Consider the following 18,995-nt stretch of genomic DNA (forward strand, 5'->3'; position numbering starts at 1 on the left):
CCAGCTGGGGAGATCTGAACATACACCACGGAGGTATAATGCTGAGATCACCCCGTTCTGAGGTTGTCTCTGCCTTTTAACCTCTCTCCCGGGACCTGGTGGAATCTTCCTATCACACTGTGGGTGAAGATGTTTACATTACACAGGGAATACACAAGGTCTACAGCCTTGGGTCTGGTGGGGCATCAGATAGAAAGGAGCCAGAGACCAGGGGTAAAAGGCAGACACAAGCCATAAACAATCGGTCAGTCAAACACAACATTAGATGTCAGCACTTAATGTGCGACAGAACCTTGAGAGGAAGATAGATTGTTTGTCTGAGAATGTTCAGTGCTCAGTTTCACTTTGCATTCTGTGGTTAGGTTTTGTTTTCGTGCAAGTCTTGTATGACTCCTCCCTCTTTGCTCAGCTACATGTACAAAGACAGAGAAAAAAACAGAACAAACAGGTACAGTCGCCTCATATCAGGTCTACTTATTTTAACTGTGGAGAAAAAGAAGAAATGTCCATGTTCAGTCTAAAGCTTCTTTGTCTCCTGTCGTGTTTCTTGAGCTGCTCTCCACTCTTAGGTAAGATAAGAATTTACTGAAGTTCTGAAGCAAATTATCTACTATATTACTGACTGTGAATTTGCTCTGTTCGAACTCTGTCTCTTTTAACTTTCCAAAAAAATTAATATGACAACAAATTTGTGTGGGGGAGAGATTCAAATTTTAATGTTTAACTATTAACCTCCTGTTGTTGGTGCTAGTCGTGATGACGCATCTCTGCTCCTTTGTGTAATGGCGGCGCGGCTGTCGTTTTACTTTGGTGGTTTAATGGCCGACAACAGGAAGAAGCTGCTGCTGATCAGGCATTGAGCTGTTGGTTTCATTATTAAACTAGATCTGTGAATATTTCTCATGAACACATCCAAGTCAAACGCAATTGAAAACTTAAGGCAAGTTTTCAGACTTGCTGTAACTATCTAAACCCACATAAAATCACTTTACAACTAGTTTCAGTTGTTTAACATTGTCCTACTTTCTTATTTATTATTTTTACACATTTACAGCCTTCAACTTCATTAATCTGAATCTGGAAAAGCTCACACATTATTTTCCACTATCATATTCACTGTTTCCCAGCCTCTCCAGTTTAGACACAAAGTCATCAGTTAAATCAGCTCCATCTTTACCACCATTTACTTCAGCACGCACATTCTGATATTTGTGGTTAGTTGCATGAGTCAGAGTACAGCACCGACAAGTTACGTCGTATGGAGGAGGACGAGGCTGTCCGTGAGGATCACTTTTTGGCAACATGAACACAGCATCTTACTGGTTCTACTGGTCTCAGGACAGGTACAGAGAGTGGTCAAGTTAACTTAAATCTCCATGGACTTAAAATGACACAGAAATTAGCTTATTATCAAAAGATGTTGGCATAAATCACTTTTTGGCAACGTGAAACGAGCATCATACAGGTTGTACTGGCCTCAGACAGGTACTGACAGTGGTCAAGTGAGCTGGATGTTTATTAAACCTGTTAATATAACCAAAAAGAGATTGATAAAGCTAAAATAAGGCAGAAATAAGCTTGTGAAAATATATTGGCTGTAATCACTCTTTGGCAATGTAAAGACAGCATCTTACTGGTTGTACTGGTCTCAAACAAGTGTAGACAGTGTTCAAGTGAGCTGGATGCTCATTAAATGTCTTAATATGAACAAGAAGAGCTCCACTGACTTAAAATTAGGCAGAAAAAGGCTTCTTGTTAAAAGATATTGGCATGAATCACTTTTTGGCAACGTGGAAAGAGCTTCCTACTGGTTGTACTGGTCTCAGACAGGTACAGACAGCGATCAAGTGAGCTGGATGCTAATTAAACCTGTTAATATAACCAAGAAGAGTTTGATAAAGATAAAATGAGGCAGAAATAAGCTTTTTATCAAACAATATTGGCTGTAATCACTTTTTGGCAAGTGCACAAAGCATATTACTGGTTTAACTGGTCTCAAACAGGTGTAGAAAGTGATAAGGTGTATTGTATGCTCATTAAATCTGTTAATAAAACCCAGCAGAGCTTGACGAATTTAAAATAGGGGAGAAAGAAGCTTTCGGTAAAAAGATATTGGCTTTAATCACTTTGTGGCAACATAAAACCAGCATGCTACTGGTTCTACTGGTCTTGGTGTATCACATCTGTAAATATAACAAAGCAGAGCTCAGTGTATTTAAAATAAGACAGAATTAAGCTTCTGACCAAAAACTTTGGCTCTAATAATCACGTTTTGGCAACATGAAAGAAAATTACAATGATTATTTCCGTCGTTTACACAAAATCTAAAAGACGTGGCGTCACTACGTCCACTAGAAAACGTGTAGCGGATCATATTTACAAGTTATGGCCGTTTGAAACCGAAATAAGCAGCTGTAGTCCTACGCAAACCAAGCTAAACGCCTTAACGAGGCGGTGCGCGCTCCCGCGTGCGGAAATCAAATTCTGGCAGACAGTCACTTTTTGGCACCACACCGGTCCCCACAGCAGAGAGCTGGCGTCCGGCAGAGATGCATTATGTGTCTGCGCTGAAATGAGTACAATTGACATAATTTCTAAGTCGATCCGCAACTTTTCATTTTGAATCGAGGCACAGTTGTTAGAAAGCCACAGATTCTACAATAGGCAAAACCCCCGTTTCTTCGTCTGTGACGATACGCGACCCGAAGATATTACCTGCAATAGGATGACATTAATTATTTCATTAGTATAGTAGTGTTGCTGTTAGCCAAGCTGACACACAGGCTAACGATAGCAAGGTAAGCTAACGCTATCCCCGACACTCCACAACACGAGAAGCAGCAGCTCGTAACTGTGCTCAAACCTTACAGCGCAAAATAAAACAATAAATGATTATATATATTACTTACTCTGTTCATTCCACCGTTCTGTCCCGGCTATTTTCCGGTTTCTTCTCGGTATCCTGACGCTAGTTTCCAGCTCCTCTATCCACATGTAGCCCAAGAGTGATGATGTGTCTTCAGCAGTAGAGTCCGCAACTTTACCTGAACGAAATCGGTAGCGGTGAAATTCAGCACAGTGATATTCAGTTGTTTACATCGGCGTGTGGTGCAGACCACCGGCTGTCCCCTGCACACAGCTACTGTAAGCTGCCCCGTGGTCGGATCTCCCTGTCGGCTGCTTCGCTATCAACTCATAGCGGTCGCCCTTCGGCCGCTGGAGAATTCGCTGTATTCTAAATAATCCAGAGAAAGGTCGCATGGTCATGAAGCCTGGCCCCGCCCCCTCTCCGCATGGCCCCGCCCCCTCTCAGTCTGACCGTTGCTGGGGCAGGTACAGAGGAAACCAGGAATCACTAGTTGTAGTTTTTGAGCCCACGGCAAACCATCTGCTGAGGCATCTTACGGGAGGAAGAAACGATAACTCCTCTGTATAGAAATTATGGAGCAATCTGAGTGTCTCTTCGTTCTTAAATATTAATCGAGGTCGTTTTGGTCAACCCTTTAAAATCTTTAAAAAGTCTTGGTTTAGATACAAAGGTCTCTTTTTAACTGTTACTTTCTGCTTTTTTCTTGAACAGAGGTGAAAGTAAAAACGGGAAAGAATGCCACTCTTACCTGTCAGGGCCCCACCGATGCTGACATCAAACAGTTGGAGTGGACCAAAGCTGATCTGGAGTCAGATGACTACGTGTTTTTCTTCAGAGATAAGCAGACATATGACAACTACCAGCTTTCTTCTTTTCATGGTCGGGTAAAGCTTCGAGATCCAGAGATGACTAACGGAAACGTGGATGTGATTCTGAGCAACGTCACCGACTACGACGCTGGAACATATGAGTGTTATGTTGGAAAGACCACCTCTGAACGCAGAAAGAGGTCTGCACCTGAACTCATCAACAGCATCAGATTGGTGGTGGAAGGTGAGTCCACAGGACGTGGAGCATTCACTGAACTACTGATTCCTCATGTTGGTGTTTGTATTAACCAGCAACAGCTGAAACTAGTGGTCAAATGCACCGGTCTGGTTGCAATTTGATATTTACAGGCTGGTCACAGCTAAACAGATGCCAACTCTGACTGGCTGATGTTAAAGTGATGGGATGAACTTTGAGTTATAATGTCACTGGTTTGGGTTTTGTCTCTCTGCTTCAGACCATATCACAGCTAAATCTGGACAACGGGTCGTTCTGTCCTGTAACAGTAACGGCCCCGTCACTGATGTGGAGTGGAAGCGAGAAGATCTGATCAAAGCAGGTGATGTCTTCATATCTACAGATGGGAAACACATATCTGACAAGCAGCATCCGTATTTTAAGAACTGGGTAGAGCTGAAGGACACAGAGATGGAGAATGGAGACATTTCTTTGGTTCTGAAAGAGGCCATGACTGTTGACAGTGGAATATACGAATGTTATGACACCCAGGGAAAAAGACGCAAGATAAGATCTGTCACCTTGACAGTGGAACCAGGTGAGACAGTGGGTTTCGGTCAGAACCAAGTGGGTCAGTGTATGTGTCAGAGCTGCAACTGGTGATTTTTGTGTGTTCTGATCCACAGGCCCCAGTAGGGATGGAAAAACTACAAATGGCTAAGCCAAGGATGAAGGAGGCTGTGACGGCCACGCCGTTAGTGATTGTTTGGTTTGTAAAAACATGTAACCAACATCAGTTTAATGACCACACATATTCTTTTGATTTCACACAGCACACACTTTATTTTGGAAGTATGTTATCTGATTTGAGTGCATGCATTTTCTTTAACATTCTGTCTTAGTCTAATTTGTTTTACCTTTCTTTGTGTTCGGGTGCGTTCTCAGTGAGTGGTCAAGTGTGTGAGCCCAGGAGGGGGAATCTTCCCCTTGCAGTATGGTTTTATTTTAGGCTTCGTGTTGGGGGTAATAGTGCGTTTTAGTTTATATTTGGTTTGTTGTGCAAATATTATCTTTGTTTAATCTTGTATTTAAATTAAGTTTAGTGGTTGTGGTTTCTGCAGATTTCTCTGATCTGTTACTGTGAGCTTCAAGCTCTTTGATATCTTGGTGATAGCACCACTGCACATAGTTACAACAAAATATATATTTTTTTCTTTTGAAATAATGAATGTGTGGAAGTAAACAACTGAATTTTATTCTAATTGCATAAAAGGTGTGTCTTCTGCAGACTTTATTGATCATCTGGCAACTCAATGTAAGGTGTAAATATGACGAATAAAGTCTTAATAGCATTCATTATTATACCATTATTTTATTTTAAAAAGAATTAGACATTTAGTCCTCGTCTGTACTCTATATTTTAGCCTCTGTAACATGAGTCTAAAAGCTTTTCATCAAAACCTGTGAGTCGTGTTGAACATGTTGATCTAAATCTGAGCTGAAATGAAAAACCGCAAAAGGGGTGTGTATAAAAATATAAAAAAACAGTTTATTACTGATACATTAAATGTTGTCACTGTTTCTCATTAAACATGAGTCTGTGTCTCTGAGCTGAGGACAACAGATCTGGAGGATGGAAACCAATACAAAAATAAGTAGCTGTAGTCCCAGACTGATACACATCTGTAGGAGGAGATGCAAATTCCTCCTGTTGGTCACTCTAACTGTGACTCAGACTTGGCAAAGCTGCCGTTTCCTGTAACATGATGATGATAAGAAACAAACAGGTAGGACTTGCTCTCCCGTTTTGATCTTTATTGGAAAGTGGAACAAATAAAATCAACATCATCATGGTTACAGTGGTCCTGCTGAGACACACGCACACACCTTATTTTCGCTAACTCATCATAAAAAAGACCAACAAATATTGGCAGGAAGGTGAAAGACATCGAGACAAAAGCAGGAATAAAAAACCTTTTAAGAAACATCCTGTTGTTTTCACTGCTGCCTAAAAGAAGTCGAGGTCGTCCGGTGCGTCCAGGTCTCTGTACTCAATGATGGAGCGTGGGTCGCCTCGCATCCCCCTGCAAACAGCGCAGACGTTAGCCACGTACCAACCAGGTCACTCTGTCCAGGCTCCTCACATCTTCACCTGCTGTTTCGCTGCTTTCCAGGAAAGCCTCCTCCTCCTCCTCCTAAATGACCTCTGAAGTTGTCATAGTTACCACGTCCTGCCACAAACTGGTTGGGGGGGTAGGGGGGTCCACCTGCAACACACGCCAGCAATAAGCATTACACAAAGTTACATTCTTTACAATCTACATTTGTTACATTCGCTGATCCGTAGATTTGGTAACTTCTGCTGCAGGTTGGCTTTATTAGCAAAGCTTCCAAGGAAAGACCAACGTGGAACATAGAGGGTTTAGTTGGCACAGAGAGCGCTTTCTGGATCTGATGCTGTGAGCAGCCTGGTGTCACTGTTGACCGAGTCATCTCAAACTAATACCAATGCTGGTAGTGGAGAGTGTGTTTACCAGGAAAGCCCGGCATCGGAGGCCGGACTCCGGGTGGATATCCCAGGAGGCTCTGCTGCTGTGGAGACTGACCAGGAAACCCTGCTACACCAGGGGGAGCCGCTGAAACACAGACAGGGAACAAGTGTGTATTGACATCCAAATCAAGCGTCACCTCCGATGCCTCCTGGAGGATGAGACGCACCTTGTGCAGCTGGAGGGAGGGGCTTGTTCTCAGGAAGAGCAGGCCTTTTAGTGTCCAGCAGGAAGTTGTTGAAGAACTGTACTTCCTGTCTGACAGCAGCAACCTTCTCAGCGTGTTTGTTCAGGATGTGTTTACGGACGAACTCCGGAGCCTGAAGAACAGCAACGACACGTTACCACGGTAACCGCTCAGCCAAGCTAGCTGCATACAGGTACAGGTAACAGGGTTTACCTTGAACTTCTTCCCACTTAGAGGACAGAGCCACTTGTCTTTGCTGAGCTCCTGAGTGTTGGCAGACAGGAACTTCTCCACCTGGACAAACACAGGAGACAGATCAGCATCACACTCAGGCACACAGACAGACGGCTAAGACGGACAGCAGCGGTACCTCCTGTTCTGGGTCCTTCTTTCCAAACCTCGTAGCTTCGTCTTCGCTCAGAGCCTCTGACGGTGAGAGAAGCGGGGCCAGACGCTCCTCACACATCCTCTGATGTTCACTGACTGACCAATAAAAAGAAATACACAGTGGGTCATGAGCACAGCCTTAAGGAACCCAGCTTCAGAAACTGTTCAAATCATTTGCCACGTTTACAGATCTCATCTAGCTCTGAACCCCTAATTATTTATTAATGTCCCACATTTACCACATCAAGCAGGTGTGATGCTGTAGGTTCTGCAAAGTAGTGGAAATTGGTCTGAAATGAAGGTGGATGCGAAATAAAGTTTACTACCAAAGCATCACCAAACCAGGTTGTGTTCAACTAACAGGACTTCTCTACATTAAACCACCTGCTGTTGACTGACCAGGAAACCACCGATCCGGTACCAGCTTCAAATCTGATACGATGAATGGATCATCATTAAACCAGGCACCTCGCTACAATGTTGCTGACTGTAGCTGCATTTGTGCGTCACTTATTATTTGTACGTTGATGAAATAAAAATGTTTCCTGTTGACTCATGTTTCATCCTGTGACGGTGTCTAGTCGATGAGTCCGATCACATCAGGTAACCTGCTCTTGATGCAAACGGCGCTTTAATTTTGCCCCGATCAACCGTTGGGACCGTATGGAAACTTTATATACACTGACATACATGGGATACGTGTGGGAAGATGATGCCACACAGCTGACATATACCCGACCGGTCTGCAGCTCCCTCTGGATGCCCAGTGTGGTCAGTAGCTGGATGTGGCTGGCTCTGCAGCTTTGTTGGTAGAGCTTGGGAGGCAAAAGGTCCCCGGTTTGATTCCTGTCTCGGCATCAGGTGTGCCCTTGAGCAAGTCACTTCATAATAGTTCATCGAGCACCCTGCATCACTGCTACTCCTTGCAGTTATTGCAGACACCTATCTGTATTAATTGTTTATCTTTTTCTCCTGTGTGATTAATAATCAACAGTTTTCCTCTTTCACCTCTTGGTGTCGCCGACAGACCAATAGCTGTAGAAAAGTACTTACACCAGCCAGAGAGCTGCCATCTATGATCTATGTGCATATACGTCATGTAGTTTCTGATACATCTGAATGTTTGCGTAAAGACCTACGACATGTTTTTGTGCGTAACTAGCCTTTATGAGACCCCCTAGAGTATATGGTAGCAACACAAAGTGTTTAGGAGCAGACTGTGGGGTCCCTACTAGTTGTCTCTCTCTGCTGATCATCTTGATCAGGTGTCACTCCTGATGGAGGTGAATAAAAGGAGCTGAAGTACCAGCAGGACGGTGGCCTGAGTTTGACCCCTTCTAGACTGAAGCAGCCTGTGTGTGTGTGTGTGTGTGTGTGTGTGTGTGTGTGCGTGCGTGCGCCGTACCCTCGGTGGCAGTGATCTTGGCCACTGGTAAAGGTCCTCGTACATGGATGAGCCCACAGCGATGAGGCATCTCGTCCTCGGCAGGATACTCACAGAAGTTATAATAATCTACAGAGTGAACCAGACGCAGGTATAGCAGCAGTCTGTCCAGCACCTACACTCACACACAGAAACCAGCTGTCATCATTTAAACTTCAACAACCAAGACCATCGGGAAGAACAGGCTCCGCCTACCTTCAGTAGTTTCTCGTCTGTCTCCACGGAAACGTCAGAGGATGAGGCAGGGTCTTTGGTGTCACCCGCATCGTCCCTGCTGCCCCCAGAGGCACCGACCAGCTCCTCCTCCTCAGCACTCACCTCCTCTATGAGGTAATCTGTAATGTTCTTCAGAACGGGGTTGGTCTCCATCTGCAGGCAGAGAAGTGACCTAGGTGTTGTGGGTAACGTAGTGCACGCATTTACAGTAGCGGTTTAGCTGGCTGTCGAGTACACCAACAGGAACTAGTGACGTACCTGTCCGCCCCACAGCTCGCCCCTCTGGTCCAGACTGTGGACAAGCCGAGCAGACAGGCGGATGTCGTTCCTCACCACCGGTTTGTGGTGCGTCAGACCGTTGACGCTGCGAACGCGGCGACACAGATCTCTGTTGACCACCGGAGCAAGTTCACAGTCTCTGAGCTGAGAGACGAGACGTTGAAATGACAGTAACCACTCATCAGTCAATGCTAGCGATGGCTGTGTGTGTGTGTGTGTGTGTGTGTGTGTGTGTGTGTGTGTGTTACCCTGATGTTCTGGAGGTTCCAACACGTTTCCTTTATGTTGACGCTGCGATCAAACGTCACCCAGCATCGCCTGAAGAACCTGAGTCACACAACCGTGGTGTGCGACATTAAAAAGACATGTTGCAGAACAAGCAGGACAAACTACCACAAGACACTTCAGGCCTCACCTCCTTTCAGGCTGAGGGTCGGACAGCGCCACCCTCAGGAAGCCAGGGTACCTGCGACACAACTACAGAGAAAAACAAGTCAGTGACGGTGCTGTGAAGTGGACAGGTGAGAACACGAGTGTGTGCTTTCTCACAGCAGTGATCTCGTCCTTGGACACCTCTGGTGGGATGCTTCTGATGAACAGGGAGGTGGTGAGGTGGAGGGGGCGGGGCTTCACTGGCGCCTCCTTCTCTCTTTCCTTTCCCCGTTCTTTATGGCGCTCTGGAGGTGAGAAGGAGGTTGATCACCACAGCTCAAATCATGCCCCAGACCTGATGTCTTGCCTGGATAAGCACCTTCATACCATTCTCTTCGTCCTCCTCCTCTTCCTCCTTCTCTTCATCCTCCCCCTTTTCTCCATGAGAGTGGGAGGAGTCAGAGTCAGAGGCGCTGCCCTCACCGCTGTCGGCAGACACGCTGCGTTTTCTCTTCCTGCCCTGAGAGGAAACGGACGATGAATAGGAGCAACAGCAGCAGCATCAACTTAGCACAAAGAACAACTAACTCACCTTCTTGGTCTTCTTATCCTCCTCTTCATCCGCCTCTTCATCCTTCATTTCCTCTTCTTCCTCATCATCCTTCTGCTTCGCTCCATTCTGCTTGGCCTGTTTTCCACAGTCCTAAACCAAAACAATCTGGATTTTACACAGGATCAAGTTGTGAGTCTACTAACGCTTTTATCATGTGACCAACGGAAGAGGAAACGTCCTGACATTTCCTGTGCCTCCCTGTAACATGTTCCCTGAGACTCTGCGACCACCATCGGTATTCAAAGATGCTGACTTTAACAAATTAAAAACAAGAATTTAAAAAGAAACACATCAGTAAACATTAGTAAACAAGGACATGGCAGAGTATTTGTAACAATAGAATCCCACATAAAAACTACCATAATTTATGGACTAGTCCAGAAATTATAGTAGTCTTTACTTTTTCCATGCACTTTGTACCCTGCGTCTTAAACAACAGTGCAGCTAATTTGAGGATCTCTTTCTGCCTTAAATAAATGGCTAGTTCGCCAAAAGAGTTTGTTAAAATGTTTCACTTATTCTTACACGCAAACTATGCAGGAGTTGCTGCGCTTAATAAAAGCCAAAACAATCGCCACCTTAAAGAAGATGAGACGAAAAGGCCTGTCCATCAGAGCACAGCCGACAGTGTTCCCTTGGCTAAGAGGAAAACGTCAGCAAAACAGCAAAAGAAAAACCCAGAAATTGTGTGATTGTTTAATTCTAACATCAAATACGACAACTTTAGTGGTTTTAATGCACAAAGGGAGCGGTAGATAGTGGTCAATTACTTTTGCAGTACGCTGCTGTACTTAAACTAGCCGTGTAACAAATGCTAACTTTGCAGTACTTACGGAATTAAAGCTTACAAAAAAAACTGTATAACGTCTTAGTGTATGGTAAATATCTCACGTTACGTGGATGTGAGGCTTATAAACCGGTGCGGCCAATATATGAAAAAATCCACCGTACACAGTACACACCTTAGAGTGTTTTGTGTGGTCCATTTCTCCTCTGGTAGAATCCTCTGTCCGACCAGCTGTTAACTCTGGTCCAGTGTTAATGCTCATGATAGCAGCACTGGAATCTCCCTGCCTCCTCTCACTAACACCGCTGCTGCTGGCCACACAACCGGATGCAGTGGTTGGAGCCTCCAGGACCTGCAAGTCAAAGTCTGTGCCTCCCTCCATCTTTATTACAGCTGAAAAGTCAAGTACAAGAAAAGAGTCGCTGCACTGTGGACTTACCCAGAACACCACCAGCAAACAGAACCATGAACCCAAGATGCTTTGTTTTTCTTCTTAACATGTGTGTCCTTACCAGCATCCAGTAGTTTAATGATGGCAGCGCCGTGGTCCATGTCCAGCGACACATTGTCCAGCCAGTTATTATCAAGCAGAAAGAGGAAAATGCTGAGCCGTGTTTTGAGAGCGGACAGAGACTCTGCCTTCCTTGCTGAAATGTCGTCAGGATGGTACTTGGAGCGAAACCACTCCTGGTCTTTATGCTGGAGGAAAAAATCCTGAAGTTGCTGCCGCCTGAAATCCAGTTTGTATTGATTGTAGCGCTTCACTGCTTCTGTCTCATCGACACTGTCCTCCATGTTCAATAGAAACTCCTGTACACACAACTTTTAATGAACTGATGCCCAAAAAAATCACAACCTCAACACCAGTGCACATTTTAGCTTTGCATGTTCTGACCTTAAAGCTCCTCATTACAGGGGGACCAGGAGGAGGGAGGTCTGGATCCACCATTCCCAGCCTAAGAATGAAACATCATTTATAAACCCATATTATTCTATCATGTTCCTTCCACACAGCCAGTAATGAGACAGACACAATGTCTTCCTGTTGAAAAAAAGACTGACTGCTCTTCCACATTTTAGCTCATGTACATTCAAACAGAGTCGTCCCATATTTTTTAAATATTTGACTCCAAAGCTCATTGGGATGTGTTGTTTACAAATATATTAAAGAAACTTCCATCAGTTTGAGACTTGAGGGTGAACTCACCTGCCCTGTAACAGGTGAGCTCCGTGGGGGGGGTGTAGATGAGGCAGGTCCGGATGCCAAGCCTGAGGCCCTGCTCCCAGGAATGGGGCCCCACCTCCTCCATAAGGCAAATCGTAGTGGTAAGGTTCACCCCGGTGGTCGTCCCTGGGGGAAAAGGGAATTATCATAAACCATTTATGGAGATGAAATAAGCATGTGAGGCTGCTGTGACACACCCACCAGTCTCGTCTCATGCGTTTGTGCTGAGGGCTGATGTGTCTGGGTGGAGAAAATCTCTCCCTGCGACCTCGATCGTAATCTCTCCTCCGCTCTCTACCACGGTCCCAGTCCCTGAAAACGTCAAAGCTGTCGGTCATAGCGTGTTCACTCAGTGTAATTATTACGCAACTAACAACTTGAAAGTTGACAAGCTTCAGTGTCTGCTGGAACCAGATACTGGACAATAGGAATACACACTAACAAAGCTAAAAAAAGATGAACTAAGCATTAAAACCATTTACTTTAACTAAGAATAAAGGGTTCATCACTGGACCGGGCCGGTACCTGTCAGGCCAGTCGTCCCTCCGTCTCTCCTCTCGCTCTCTGGACCGCTCCATGTCACTCCTCTCTCTCCTGAACTTGTCGCGCCTCCTCCTGTCAAACTCATCATCGCTGTCTCCCATTTGACTAAAACAGACACCAACACGTTTTAATTAGAACAAATCTTAGATTTAGTTCACACCAACGTTCACTTCTCCATGTCTATAAACTGATGATTCCTCTTATCATACAAACACATGACACACTGTCGAACTTCTCCATAAGTACGTTCTCCAAGGAAAACAATTACTCTTTCATCGATTGACCGCTGCTATGATTGTTGACGTTGATGAAATTGGTCAAATCTAAGAGCTGAGATTAAAAAGCGGATGTTTATCTCCCACAAACCGAACCTTTCGTTTACCACAACCACATAAAGAGTTCATCAGTCACTGCGCCTCTTCCTGACGGAGGCATTTCTACAACGCATTAATAATCCGCCTCTTAGCTTGAAGCTGCTTGGACTCATTCAGTCAGTTTAATAACTTCGGTCCTATGTTGGAAGTACAGTAAAAAGCAACAGTAGCACACAATTAAAAAACAAAGCTTTGATGCACTAACTTCAATGGAACTAGCAAAGGCTGCGCTAGTAGTTAGCCTTGAGCTAATCACGGCTAGTTAGCATATCAGCTAACTGCCGTTGTGCTAACATGAGCTCATTCCTCGTATTTGTTTGATTTCCACTTGGCCACATTGTCGTTTAACAAACCATGGATAAAAAGCTTCGGTCCAGTTTTACCTGAAATTCAGACGTCAAAAGTAAAAGCTTTTGTAGTAACCTAAACAAACACCGTTATCCCGCCGCTGGTCGGAGAATGCAAAGAATCAACGAGACTTCCGGTGGCTGGAATTTCCGGGGCTGATTTCGTGGTAAGACACGTGCGCTCCTGTCGGTTTGATGGAAGAATGACACGTTGGCGACAGAAGTGAAAGAACGTTTTATGGTCGACAAATGAACACTAAGGCTCGATCGGGAAGTAAATGGATCCATTCTTAACCTCAGAAATTAAACACAACATACCCGTAGCATTGGGTGTCTTAGAAACCTGCTCCTCGACCTATCAAAGGACGTCTCTGTGGCGCAATCGGTTAGCGCGTTCGGCTGTTAACCGAAAGGTTGGTGGTTCGAGCCCACCCAGGGACGAGACGTTTTGGATCTGCGTATGGATTTAATCTTTGTCATTTTGTCAATTATCCCACAGTGGGAAATTTCCAATTAGAAAGAAATGTGCGGAAATAGAACATCAAACATATTTATATATTTAGAGCTCAGTCATGTGGTGTACTTAAATTGTGCAGGATAGAGGCAAAATGTACTGTACCATGTAAAGAAACATGAACAGATCTCCAAATCTCTCACACAGTACAGTAAAACAGGTGTGGTGGTCGGTGTTTACATCCCACCACAGGGCGATGTGCGCGCTGCCCAGCGAGCGCTGAGCGTAGAACAGACAAACCCAGACACCGTAGTCATCATCCTGGGAGACTTTAATAAAGCCAACCTCTCATCTAAACTCCCCAAATACAAACAGTTCATCAAATGTCCGACCAGAGAGAGACAGATACTGGACCACTGCTACACCACCATCAGCGGTGCTAATGGTGCCTGCACAGACTGGGACGTTTTTAGGTCTGCCACCAACAAAACAAACAACAAAACAACAAACTCTTTAAACAGCTGAATTCCTGCAAAGCTGCATGCCCGGACTCTGTCTCCCGCTCCACCTGAAGCACTGTGCAAACCAGCTGTCTCCAGTGTTCACAGACATTTTCAACACCTCACTGGAGACATGTCATGTGCCAGTCTGCTTCAAATCCTCAGTCATCATCCCTGTCCCCAAAAAGACCAGAATCACAGGACTGAATGACTACACACCCGTGGACCTGACCTCTGTAGTCATGAAGTCCTTTGAGCGCCTCGTCCTCTCCTACCTCAAGACATCACAGAACCCCTCCTGGACCCCCTGCAGTTCACCTACAGAGCCAATGGATCAGTAGACGATGCTGTAAACAGGGCCCTCAACTTCATCCTCCAGCAGCTGAACTTTCCAGGATCCTACGCCAGAAACCTGTTTGTAGATTTCAACTCTGCCTTCAACACAATAGTTCAATCCCTGCTCCATTAAACTCTCCCAGCTGAATGTGCCTGACTCCACCTGCAGGTGGAGCACAGACCTCCTCATGGACAGACAGCAGTATGTGAGGCTGGGGAAGCTTGTCTGATTCCCGGACCATCAGCACTGGATCCCCCTAAGGCTGTGTCCTTTCACCCCTGTTATTCTCCCTGTAAACAAATGGCTGCACATCTCTGTTGGTGATGAGTCGCTACAGGAGTGAGATCAGTCTGGTGTCATGGTGCAGCGCTAACAACCTGGAGCTCAATGCTCTGAAGACAGTGGAGATGACAGTGGACTTCAGGAAGCCCCCCCATCCCCTATGTCATCCTCTGTGACACCCCGGTGACCTCTGTGGAATCCGTCCACTTCCTGGGGAGCAGAACATCAGCTCCATCACTAAGAAGCTCAGCAGAGGATGGACTTCCTGAGGCAGCTGAAGAGGTCCCACCTCCCTGTAAAGACGTTGGTGAACTTCTACACTGCCATCATGGAATCCATCCTCACGTCCTCCATCACAGTCTGGTTGCTGCGGCCACGGCCAGAGACGAGGCCAAGCTGCAGTGTGTCATACACTCTGCTGAGAAGGTGATCGGCTGCCACCTCCTGTCTCTCCAGGAGCTGCACACCTCCCCTTCATCCAGGACATGAACACTTTCAGCCCCTCCTCTCCGTCAGGAGGCTCTGGTTCATTAGGACTAGGACCTCACCCCACAAAAACAGCTTCTTCCCAACTGCAGTTAGTCTATTGAATAGTGCCCAAACTCCCCCCAGTTCAGCCCCACCAACCAAAGGACTATCACTGCCACTTACACCATCCCAGACCACCTATGCATCCACTTCACTCCACTGTTGGTAACTTCATTTTAATTTATCCTTAATTGCACTATTCAAATACCATGTCATGTTGTATGTTGTACTGTCACCATGTCATGTTGTATATTATACTGTTTGTACTTTTTTATGCTGAGATGCACCACCTGCCAACACCAAGTCAAATTCCTCGTTCTGTAAAGTGCGCTTGACAGGACCTGGCAATAAACGTTTTCTGATTTCTGATTTCTGATAACCAAAGAAATGATGACCAAAAGATGAGAAGAAAAACAAAAGGCTGTTACATACAATGATTTCAGGTTTTTATGGTTTTAAATATGTAAAAATGTTTTAAAGTATGACTGAGGGGTTGTGACAATTGTCCTTACAGTTGCAAAAGCAACGGAGAAAATGTGTAGATAGTAAATAATGTTAATAGAACTTTATGTAAAGAAATTATAAAAAAATATACAATATTGTGTCTCTGCTTTTTGCAGATGAAGTTGTCCTGTTGGCATCATCGGACCAGGACCTCCAGCGTGTGCTAGGGCTGGGATGAGAATTAGTTCCTCCAAGTCTGAGGCCACAGTTCTCGACTAGAAAAAGGTGGTTTGCTCTCTTCAGATTGGAGGAAAATAGTAAAATAGGGTAAATGGTTTCATTAGAATTCATTAGAGCCTAATTCAGACGTGTCCAGACAGGCCACAGTAGGTGGTTAACTTGGGTCTGAGGTGGTGGTTTGAAGCACTGGGTCACTGGTTTAGGGTGGTGGTGTCTGAGGAGGATGAGCTGAAGTACTTATTTAGTTATTTGCTTTCCCCATTATTTTTTACTTTCTTTATTACTTCACTTAAATCGCACAAAAGAACAACTCTCTCATCTGCCTTTTTATGGAAATTTCCACCACAGTTCAAAAGAAGCACGATGCTGGAACGACACCAAGTATCTGTTACCAGTGTGGGAAATTATTTATTAAAAATGCACATGCACAACGCATTCACACTGAGCAGAAACAATATGAATGTGAACAATGTAAGAAAACCTTCAGACGTTGTTTCTTTAGAAAGTCACTTTCAAGAGAAACCATACATTTAAGACCAATGTAGGAAAGGTTTCCAAACCTTATGTTACCTAAAAACATGGTGTTCACAGAGGTACAGACCATCAGTGGTGTCAGGTGTGTGACAAGACCTTTACATCATTCAAATTTACAGATTCAAAGAGACAGAACTCCCAAGAGAAACCATACATATGTGATCAGTGTGAGGAATCTTTCATTATCTCTCATGAACGCAACTGAGAGGCTGTGGCCAGTGTGGGAGAGCTCTATCTCTATCCACACTGAGACATCATGGATTAGAGCAAAAATTAGACGTCTGCCTTTATTTGTGATGGTTAGAGTGAGGGTAAGGGGCTAGGGAGGCAGTAAACCCCCCTTTACGTCCTTTAACAATGGTCACCACAGTGAAACCTCCACCATTTGAAAACCAAATGCTTCATGACCCCCAGGAACAACCCTCAGCCAGAGGCACAGCATGTCATGACAAACACAAAATTTCCCACATTCCTCCCTTTTTGACACTAAGTGTCAAACATACAAACAACATTTTAAGTTATTCTCCATTTAGTGTCAGTCTCTCTTTCAGTCCTTGATGTTCCGTTGGTGCTCGTCCGCATTCATAGAGGGAAACATGGTTCCCATATTCACAGACGATTCCTTAGTTTCTGATGTTGCTCTTCTATTCAATGTTTCAATTCAATTTTATTTATATAGCGCCAAATCACAACAAAGTTATCTCAAGGCAAAATAAGGTTTAGGACCTTACACTTACAACTAAACTCAACAGATCCCACATACAGCAGGCCTTTAATTTCTGTCTATTGCAGCTCTGTAATTAGTTGATGTTGACCACCTGCTTTAGTTTGTATTTAAGGGCTGTTATGTGTTTCGTTCCTTGCTGGTGTGTACACGGTCGTAAGCTGGAAAGCTACACCACGTTACTAGTCAAAGAGGAGTTTTTGGATGAAGTGGAGTTTTGGTTTCATGTGATGTTTTGTCTCTTGTGAAGGTTTGTGATTGTCTTGTGTTTCCACGTTTCATGTTTAGAGTTTCAGTTGCCATAGTGTACGGAGCGTTGTAGGGTTGTTAATGTAGTGGTGTTTAGTTTTCCTGCATTGCAGCGATTTTTTGTTCTCACGTTGTTTGAACTTTAGTCCTGCCTTGCAGTGAGTTTATGTTTGTAATTAATAAATCACTTGTGTTAACTTTTACTTTCGTATACGTGGGTTGTACATTTGGGGTCTAATTCCTCTTCCCTTGCCTTTGCGACCTGGTCAGCGGATGTGGGAAGGTGCGCGTTTGTCATAGTTGGGGTTTTTGTGTCATGTATTTCCTGTTTTATTTTGTAGTTTCCGTTTTATGTTCAGTCATGCCTTTTCCAGGTTTTACGTTACTAGTCACGTGATCGTACAGCTGTGTTCTATCTGGCCTAAATACTCTACTGAGTATTTAAGCACTGCACTTACCTGAGTTCCCTGCCAGATCGTGGACTTTGTTCCGTTTCAGCATTCTGTATACTTGCCTGCCTGATCACCGTTTCTGCTTGGTTCATCTCTGTTGGTACCGTAGCCTGAGTGTGTTTTGTGTTCTGACCTTCCGCCTGTTTGACCAGCCGCCTGCCTGCCTGTACCTTCGCCGATATTTTTATTTTTTGAATGATTGATAATGTGGCTTCTTCAAGTACAACTTGCATTTGTGTCATTTGTCACAATTTCTAAGATTTAATTTGATTTGAATGTATTTTTAATCGATTTTTGATTGCCATCTAGAAACCAACACTATCATTCTCTGAAGAAATTGTGTAGGTTAACATCAATAAAATTCTTTTTCAACTTTCAATATTGGATCAGAAATCAAAACCACTTTCAAAAACAAAACCTCTAAAAATCACAAACAAATATTTAGACCTCCTCTCTTTTGATACATGGATTCAACCCATGAGTGGATTGTGCTAAAAAGAAAGGAAACGTCAGCATGTGCACCTGGATTGAGCCAGGTTCACCCTTCATCAAAACCTGACTTCACAAAGAAGATATGGATTGAAAATGAAATTTTTCAGCAAAAACAAGTCAACAAATAACCCAATGTTAAAAGCTACAAGAACAGAAATGATTGTATACTGTGGTCCTTCAAACATTTGTATAAACCATCTAATTAGAAACTCAATTTACTGCAAGTAATCTAAGGTTAAAACAAACAAAAGCATATAAAACAATCAAAAAATCCCAAAACAAGCAAGGAACAAACCTATATACTGTATATACACATATATACAATATATATATATATACACATAACATCTGTTTGTTTCTATGTTTGTTAAATAAGATTTCCACAGAGCATAATTAGGTTAACTAAATGAAACAAAATAAAAATCAAGTCTGTGTTGCAAGTCAGAAATCCAAGTCAAAAAGTCATGTATAGTCGCAAAAACAATCCCAACGTAAATTATATGGGAGAGATCTCTTCAAAATCACATCCATGGACAGTAATACCCTTCTAAAAACTCCAATT

General features: G+C 44.0%; 2 protein-coding genes and 1 non-coding gene across 3 annotated transcripts; 2 read left to right on the forward strand and 1 right to left on the reverse strand.

Annotated features, from left to right (window-relative positions):
* Positions 1 to 409: 409 nt before the first annotated feature.
* LOC114851267 (butyrophilin subfamily 2 member A2-like) lies at positions 410 to 5,230 on the forward strand. The gene is made up of 4 exons (XM_029143001.3): positions 410 to 569; positions 3,581 to 3,922; positions 4,155 to 4,472; positions 4,561 to 5,230. The coding sequence occupies exons 1-4, from the start codon at positions 503 to 505 to the stop codon at positions 4,593 to 4,595; spliced, it is 762 nt and encodes a 253-aa protein (XP_028998834.1). The 5' UTR covers positions 410 to 502; the 3' UTR covers positions 4,596 to 5,230.
* Positions 5,231 to 5,403: 173 nt separating this feature from the next.
* On the reverse strand, positions 5,404 to 13,393 carry LOC114851237 (serrate RNA effector molecule homolog). Its single transcript, XM_029142947.3, has 21 exons — positions 13,234 to 13,393; positions 12,459 to 12,581; positions 12,135 to 12,245; positions 11,916 to 12,059; positions 11,604 to 11,664; positions 11,221 to 11,518; positions 10,884 to 11,101; positions 9,901 to 10,011; positions 9,696 to 9,828; positions 9,486 to 9,613; positions 9,352 to 9,413; positions 9,185 to 9,263; positions 8,916 to 9,080; positions 8,637 to 8,810; positions 8,403 to 8,556; positions 6,981 to 7,093; positions 6,824 to 6,904; positions 6,593 to 6,743; positions 6,409 to 6,510; positions 6,027 to 6,141; positions 5,404 to 5,958 (listed from the first exon to the last, which is right to left on the reverse strand). The coding sequence occupies exons 2-21, from the start codon at positions 12,575 to 12,577 to the stop codon at positions 5,883 to 5,885; spliced, it is 2,595 nt and encodes an 864-aa protein (XP_028998780.1). The 5' UTR covers positions 12,578 to 12,581; positions 13,234 to 13,393; the 3' UTR covers positions 5,404 to 5,882.
* A 171-nt stretch (positions 13,394 to 13,564) lies between these two features.
* trnan-guu (transfer RNA asparagine (anticodon GUU)) lies at positions 13,565 to 13,638 on the forward strand. Its single transcript has one exon. It is a non-coding gene; the product is annotated as a tRNA-Asn (tRNA).
* The last annotated feature ends 5,357 nt before the right edge of the window (positions 13,639 to 18,995 follow it).

This window comes from Betta splendens, chromosome 2, assembly GCF_900634795.4.
Source record: "Betta splendens chromosome 2, fBetSpl5.4, whole genome shotgun sequence".
In the NCBI taxonomy this organism is placed as follows: domain Eukaryota; kingdom Metazoa; phylum Chordata; class Actinopteri; order Anabantiformes; family Osphronemidae; genus Betta; species Betta splendens.

What these genes read in the sequence shown, in the direction of transcription:
- LOC114851267 (XM_029143001.3), top strand. Translation starts at nt 503, where the DNA reads ATGTCCATGTTCAGTCTAAAGCTTCTTTGTCTCCTGTCGTGTTTCTTG. An exon ending in CATCAGATTGGTGGTGGAAG is followed by an intron (nt 3,923 to 4,154) that starts GTGAGTCCACAG and finishes TCTCTGCTTCAG; the next exon opens with ACCATATCACAGCTAAATCT. An exon ending in CACCTTGACAGTGGAACCAG is followed by an intron (nt 4,473 to 4,560) that starts GTGAGACAGTGG and finishes TCTGATCCACAG; the next exon opens with GCCCCAGTAGGGATGGAAAA.
- LOC114851237 (XM_029142947.3), bottom strand. Translation starts at nt 12,577, where the DNA reads ATGGGAGACAGCGATGATGAGTTTGACAGGAGGAGGCGCGACAAGTTC. An exon ending in GGAACCTCCAGAACATCAGG is followed by an intron (nt 9,081 to 9,184) that starts GTAACACACACA and finishes CTCGTCTCTCAG; the next exon opens with CTCAGAGACTGTGAACTTGC. An exon ending in TCCGATGCCGGGCTTTCCTG is followed by an intron (nt 6,142 to 6,408) that starts GTAAACACACTC and finishes CGTGTGTTGCAG; the next exon opens with GTGGACCCCCCTACCCCCCC.